Consider the following 7,315-nt stretch of genomic DNA (forward strand, 5'->3'; position numbering starts at 1 on the left):
TTAATTGGTCACTCCTTTTTCCCCCACCAAATCGTGAAGTGTGATCAAATCATTTTGACTATTAAAAAGAGAGTCGAAATTATGTTTACCCCAGTTTAGCTACTAGTATATATATGTATACTAGTATATATATATCTCTTCATTATTTTTCTAATAAAAAAAGTTATGAAATTGATGTATCATTGTTAAGTATTTTCAATTATCTGTTTTTGATCAAAAAAATCTGAACTAAAATTTGGTTTTTCAAATGGTACGGTACTCAGTATGACAAGCCAACACGCTCTAACAACAGGAGAGCAAAATAATCACTGATAATTAGATTACGTAAATTTCTTTTCTTCTCTCGAGTAAATATTGAGATTACAAATTCCAAATAAAATTGTGCTGGGTGTGTATTATATTTGATCTATAAAAAATAAAAATAATAAAAAAAGTTAAGAATGTGTATGGTCTACCGTCTACTCATATTTTTTAAAGGACAAAATGTCAAAAAAAACTCCTACTGTATTAAAAACGTACAAAAAAATACTTGGAATGTTTAGTGTGTACATATAAATCCCTAATATTTAAATATACTTACAAATCATCCCATAATATTTGGTGATTGTAATTTTGACCAATTATTCATTTTTTTAGAAAAATCCTAAATACTCTTAATAATATCTCTATCGTCCTTCAAAGTTTTTTTTTTTTATTTTTATTGTCTTAAAGGAATTGTAAGTGTTTCAGTATTCAAATTGACAAAATGTCCTGCTCAATTTAAAAAATGTAGGTTTTTTTTTTTTAATTACCAAAAGCTATTTGCACATTTGGTGATTTTTTTTTTTTTTTTTTTTTTTTTTGCACTTTATCTTTTATTAAATATCCAAATACATTCTTTTTTTAAAAAATTTAAAATGTGTAAAGAAAAAATGCAAAAAAAGTCTTAAATTTTTTTCTTATATTAAAAATTCAAAATAGACATATGTCATTTTGCGAGTAGAATGGTTCGGTCTTTTTTTTTTTTTTTCGTGTATACTTTGAATATTGAAAATTGAAAGGGATATAATAATTACGTTTAGTATTTAAAATGAATAAACTGTTTTTCTTAACTTCAAAGTTTCAAGTCTTTCCTTATTTGGAGAAAGGATAATTATGAGAAATGATCTCTTATTATCCACATTATAAAATATTATCAGAACCAAATCTAACAGAATCTTCTGTATTTGGTTAGATTGAAAAAAAATTCTAATGGTTAAATTTGGAAATTATTTATCCATATACTTCAATTCCAAATGTTCAATTTATTCATAAATTGAAATAAATTAAATCAATAATTACTGATGTTAAAAATAAAATAAATTACATTATATATGAGATCAGAATCATCAGACTGACCAATTAAAAATGTTCAGAGACTTCAATTCAAAACACTGTTTTCATAATAAAGAAAAAGGGAATTTTTTTTTTTACAACAAGGTGTCAATTTTGCTGGGTTGTTAGGCTTAAAACTCAAACGGGAGTCAACGACCTCGTTCATACGCCGTTACATCCGCAATACAATTATATATATATATATAATTGTATAGATATAATGATAGATACATACAAAGTCTCCATAGAGTAGTGTAGTCATTTTAACCACAGTTTGGTTTTCTTTACCCAACCTCAGAGTTCCACTCTTCCCTTTACCAAACACTTACATTTTAGCATTCCACTGCCTCTCTCTCCATTTTTATATCCAAGCAGAAAATAACGGCATCTTCGTCTCTCTACCCCCCTCTGATATCGAGCTTTTCTTGGAAACAAATCCTCTAGGATTTTTGTATCTACAACAACACATTGAATCTCACTCTTAACTGTTTTTCTTTCAAACATTATCGGAGATCCGAAGAAACCCAACCCACCTTTATCTTCATTAAACATTGATCTTCGGAGACTTTCATAAGTCTTCTCTTCTCTCTCTCTCTCTCTCTCTTTTCTGCGCTGTAATTTATGCAGATCTTCTCCCACTAGGGCACTTTCTCTCTCTAGAAATGGTGGTGAAGATGATTAAATGGAGGCCATGGCCTCCTCTGCTGTCCAAGAAGTTTGAGGTGAGACTGGTGGTGCGGAGGCTTGAGGGTTGTAATCATGTGCGTGAGGAATCAGAGAAGGAGCGTGAGGACGCAGAGAAGGAACGTGAGGTCGCGGGATTGGCGGTTGAGATTCGGTGGAAGGGGCCCAAGATCGCGTTGAGTTCGTTCAGACGGACGGTGAAGAGGAACTTCACCAAGGAGGAGGGTGTGGGGCCAAATGGCGTCGTCGAGTGGGACGAGGAGTTTCAGAGCGCGTGCTGTCTCTCTGGCTACAAGGACAACGTGTTCCATCCTTGGGAGATCGCATTTACTGTGTTGAATGTGAGTGCTTGCTTCTTATGACTTTGGATTCTTTCTTTTCTTTGGATTTTCTCTTGTTGATTTTTTTTTTTTTAATTTTTTGGATTTGGGTTTTGATTGAAGTTCTTACATATTCTGATAATCGATGTGAGAAATGTGGGGTTGTTTGGAAAGTATTTCAATATGCAATCTCTTGTATTGGGTTTGTTTGGATTTTTTGAGTCTTTGTGATTATTTCATCGAATTCTTGTTTTTGGATCAAATACTGTTTGAATTTCATGAATCCTTTGTTTTTGTGCAGGAAATTTGTTATTTAATTCAAGACTTTATGTCAAGAATGAAATAGGGTTTTATGTAATGTCTGTGTGTATTATATTCCCTGCCTTTTGTTTTATTTTCTTTGACCATATGCAAATTGAAGTTTTGATTTATTATCTTTGAATTCCTATGGAGTTGCTGGTGGACGGGTTATATTGTATCTATAGATTGACTTGCTAAACTATCAAGCTATGGAATTATTTTGAGGTCATTTAACTGATTGCTGAGCTTTTCTGTAAATTGAGCATCTTACTTTATGATATGGTTATGATCTTTGTAGGGGACATCTGAAACCACAATTGTTGGTATTTTGCAAAAGAAATTGCATATGGTTGAAAGTTTGTAGATGTGATGACCATTTTTGTTGACTTAGAACTCTCTACTATTAATTCTTGTTGTCCTAACCTGTGAAAACTGGGAGTGGACTGCATTACTGCGGATTTGTCTTTTACTGAAATTTAATGTGTACAAAGGCACAGACATCCTAATTGTTCTATATCATCAGAACTGTGATGTTGTGGCCAGAATTTTGTTCCAGCCCGGGATGCAACACCTCCGAAAATTGGGCTTTGTGTGGTTCTAGAATATTCTTTTAGCCCGCGTTTTAGGGTTTGGGGCGTGTCACAAGAGAACACTAAAAATCTCAGGAAAAGAGAGAGGGAATTAGGGTTTTGGGGGCTGAAACTTGTAATCTTTCTTTTTTTTTTTTTTCACAATCCGGATCTTCACTGTGGATGTAGGCTTATGCTGAACCACGTAAAACTTTGTGTTCGTTGTGTTGTGTGTGGCGTGTTTACTTTTCTGTCATGATTCTTGATTGTGTTCTTGGTTCTTAGTATTTGTCAGAAAAAACACTTTCCAATACTTCCGTTATATTTGACCTGGAATACAATTTTTTCTTGCATAATTTTGGATTTTGTTAACCATAATGGCACATTGCATCATTTTTTGGGTATTTTATAACACTTGAAAATTTTCCAGTAATTTGTTCATGAAAACTCATTATTTTGTTTTGGATACAGGGCTTAAACCCCAAAAATAAGGTTTCTGTTGTCGGAACAGCATCACTGAACCTTGCTGAATTTGCTTCCAAAGCCGAGGAAAAAGAGTTTGATCTTAACATCCCTCTCGTCTCAGGCAGTGCAGCTGAACCTCATCCCTCACTCTGTGTATGTGGCATTTGCGGCATACCATGGCTTTTATTTGTCAATTTTATTATATTACATTGTATTTAAGAATTGTTGGGGCAAGCAGAGCAGCTTGAGCAAAGTTGGGGATGTGTTATCATTGGATTTTTTAGTTTCTTTTTATGAAAGGGTTCATCAAGGTGTTGCTCCCTTCCATAGTTCTGCTAAGGTTTCTTAGGTTTTCTTATCTTGGGATCTATTGTGTTGCAGATATCTCTCAGTTTATTGGAATTGAGAACTGCTCAAGAACCAGCAGAGTCAGTGCAGAGATCAATCATCCCTGCTGCATCACCACCGCAATCAGGAGACACTATGTCAACAGAGAAAGATGAGCTTTCTGCTCTTAAGGCTGGTCTGAGAAAGGTAAAAATCTTTACAGAGTATGTATCGTCCAGAAGAGCAAAAAAGGCCTGCCGTGAGGAAGAGGGAAGCGAGGGCAGGTGCTCTGCGAGGAGTGAGGATGGTGATTATACCTGCCCCTTTGACTCAGACTCACTCGATGAATTTGAGGAAGGAGAATCAGATGAGGGCAAAGAAGATTGCAGTGCTAGAAAATCATTTAGTTATGGCACATTGGCTTATGCCAATTGTGCTGGAGGATCATTTTGCTCCAACATGGGGATCAACAGTGAGGATGAAGATTGGATTTACTACAGCAACCGAAAATCAGATGTGGGATGCTCACACGTTGAGGATTCTACTGCCTCTGTTGTTTCTGAATCCACCTTATTACAGAGTTCAAAGCGTAGTATCCTTCCTTGGAGGAAGAGGAAGCTGAGTTTTAGGTCTCCTAAAGCAAAAGGGGAGCCACTGTTAAAGAAGGCTTATGGAGAAGAAGGTGGGGATGACATTGACTTCGACCGTCGACAGCTGAGCTCTGATGAATCTCTCTCTTTTGGGGTAAGAGGCTGACCGTTCTCTGTTTTGCATGTAATTTTGGAAATGTTTCTTTGTAGTCAAGACAAGATTATGAAGTTAAAACCTCAATTCTCATCACCAAGTGCCGTTGCAATCAGCAGCACATTATAATAGCACACAAAATGACAACATTAGGACTCTGTTATTGATTGCCACAGACCAATCTCGTGGGATGTAGTGTTCTTTGGCAAGTTCACTCAACCTTCTGATCCTGAAGTTTCCATGCTGCCCTTTTTCCCCCTATAATTTTATCACTTACAGGAATGATTCAGTTGAGTCAGCCGAATCTTGGCATGAAATGGTCTCATTATTGCCTCAAATTAGATATGTTTATATTATATTACACTAGTAACATATGCTATGAAGATGATATATTTCAAATCTTATAAGTTTGTATTGTTTATTTATTTGTTGAACATAATTATGTCAAATTCTAAAAAATAGCTACTATTTTGACAGTGGGGTAAGTCTGACGGAGACTTAAGTGCCAATCGATCATCAGTGTCTGAGTTTGGGGATGACAATTTTGCCATTGGCTGTTGGGAACAGAAAGATGTGACAAGCCGTGATGGGCACATGAAGGTTAAAACTCAGGTCTTCTTTGCTTCCATCGATCAGAGGAGTGAAAGGGCTGCAGGCGAGAGTGCATGTACAGCCCTTGTTGCTGTCATTGCTGATTGGTTCCAGAACAACCATGATCTCATGCCCATTAAGTCCCAATTTGACTGTCTGATCAGAGAAGGCTCGTTAGAATGGAGGAACCTCTGTGAAAATGAGAGCTACAGGGAGCGGTTTCCTGACAAGCACTTTGATCTGGAAACAGTCCTCCAAGCCAAAATACGTCCTCTTTCTGTAGTTCCTGGGAAGTCTTTTATTGGGTTTTTCCATCCAGTTGGAATGGAGGAGGAAAGATTTGATTTTTTGCATGGTGCCATGTCCTTTGACAATATATGGGACGAGATCAGCCGTGCAGGGTCAGAATGTTCTATAAACGGTGAAACCCAAGTTTATGTTGTCAGTTGGAATGACCATTTTTTTGTCCTCAAGATTGAACCGGAAGCTTACTACATCATTGACACATTAGGGGAGAGGCTGTACGAAGGATGCAATCAGGCTTATATCTTGAAATTTGACAGGAACACTGCAATATACAAACTGCCAAGTACCGCACAATCATCAGAAGAGAAAACTGGAGGAGATCAGCAGATAGTTGCTGCTGCAGAAGAACCCAAGAACCGGCAGACTCAGCAGATTAACCCTAATGAGGGTTCTGTAGAAGGGATGGTAATAATTAAACCCGAAGAATCCATGAAGAGTACAGAGGAAGAGGAGGTTGTGTGTCAAGGGAAGGAGTCTTGCAAGGAGTATATAAAGAGCTTCTTGGCTGCAATCCCAATTAGGGAATTGCAGGCAGATATTAAGAAAGGTTTGATGGCTTCAACTCCTCTTCATCACCGATTACAGATTGAATTTCACTACACTCAGTTACAACAATCAGCACCCGACACTCCAGCAATAGAAGCTTCCACTGCCACGGCCACGGCTACGGCTTCACCACAAGTACTTGAAGTGCAATAACTGAAAATGTTTGCTTATGACTTGCTATAATTGTAGGAAGTGTGATTATCTAACCCTTTTTTTTTTTTTTTCTTTTCTCTTCTCTTTATCATGGGCATGCCATTGGATGAATGGGCTAAATGAGGGTTGCCAATGTCCGGAGCTCGTGTTTGTGTCTTGTGCCTGTTTGTCAACCTCTGTAGGGCACCTTTCTTAGTTTTAACTGTAAACTTGATTGGAATGAGAAAACCTGTTTATCACTTTGTGTTCCACTTGCATTTCTCAAAATACTCTCTTTTTGGTGTGAATGAAAACAATCCTACTCTGGCAGATGCTTTCTGATTGCAAAGGCATATGATCCTTAAGTTTTGATTCTTTTGAAAAGTATAGGATCTGACTGGCTTATATTCATTGTTCTTGTTCGATAATAATTGTTAATGTTGGAACTACAGATTCATTTCCAGTGCTCTGCTGAAACCCTCTAGCTGTAAAGATGGGATTTTTTTTTTTTTTTTTTCTTTCCCAAACTTTTGTCTATAAGGTCTTGAGAAGGATCCCAACTTATGGTTTTTTTATTTTTTATTTTTTTTTATTTATTTTTTTTTTTAAATAATAAAAACCCCATTATTTATTTTTATTTTGTCAGGTATTTTGGTCTTTAAATTTACATGTCCTTATTTGCTCAATTTAATTTTTTTTTTTTGGTTGCACTTTACCCTTCTCTTTTAAAATAAATTTCACAATTAAAGTAGCATATGTAAATGAAATGATATATATGTATAATCCATATTCATGGGTCTCCAATTCCATTGAAAGTCTAGTTGTGCACGTTCAGGATATTCCCTGTTGTATTGCAACAATATTAGTCCACGTGAATTATACCCCATGATAAGAGCGACATTGTTTGGTCCACTATTGCCCAAACTTCACATGGTGGACATAATATAATTTCTGAAAAGTTCCACTTTTCTGTTTGTG

At 36.0% G+C, this 7,315-nt stretch overlaps 1 protein-coding gene across 1 annotated transcript; it reads left to right on the forward strand.

The window, feature by feature from the left end:
- Positions 1–1,604: 1,604 nt before the first annotated feature.
- On the forward strand, positions 1,605–6,609 carry LOC132293210 (uncharacterized). Its single transcript, XM_059790585.1, has 4 exons — positions 1,605–2,378; positions 3,698–3,844; positions 4,073–4,762; positions 5,240–6,609. Exons 1-4 carry the CDS (start codon positions 2,016–2,018, stop codon positions 6,356–6,358), a joined length of 2,319 nt encoding a protein of 772 aa, XP_059646568.1. The 5' UTR covers positions 1,605–2,015; the 3' UTR covers positions 6,359–6,609.
- Positions 6,610–7,315: the final 706 nt, after the last annotated feature.

Source organism: Cornus florida, unplaced genomic scaffold (genome assembly GCF_030987335.1).
Source record: "Cornus florida cultivar Cherokee Brave unplaced genomic scaffold, ASM3098733v1 CherokeeBrave_3.0.0_Hap2_Chr02, whole genome shotgun sequence".
NCBI lineage: Eukaryota > Viridiplantae > Streptophyta > Magnoliopsida > Cornales > Cornaceae > Cornus > Cornus florida.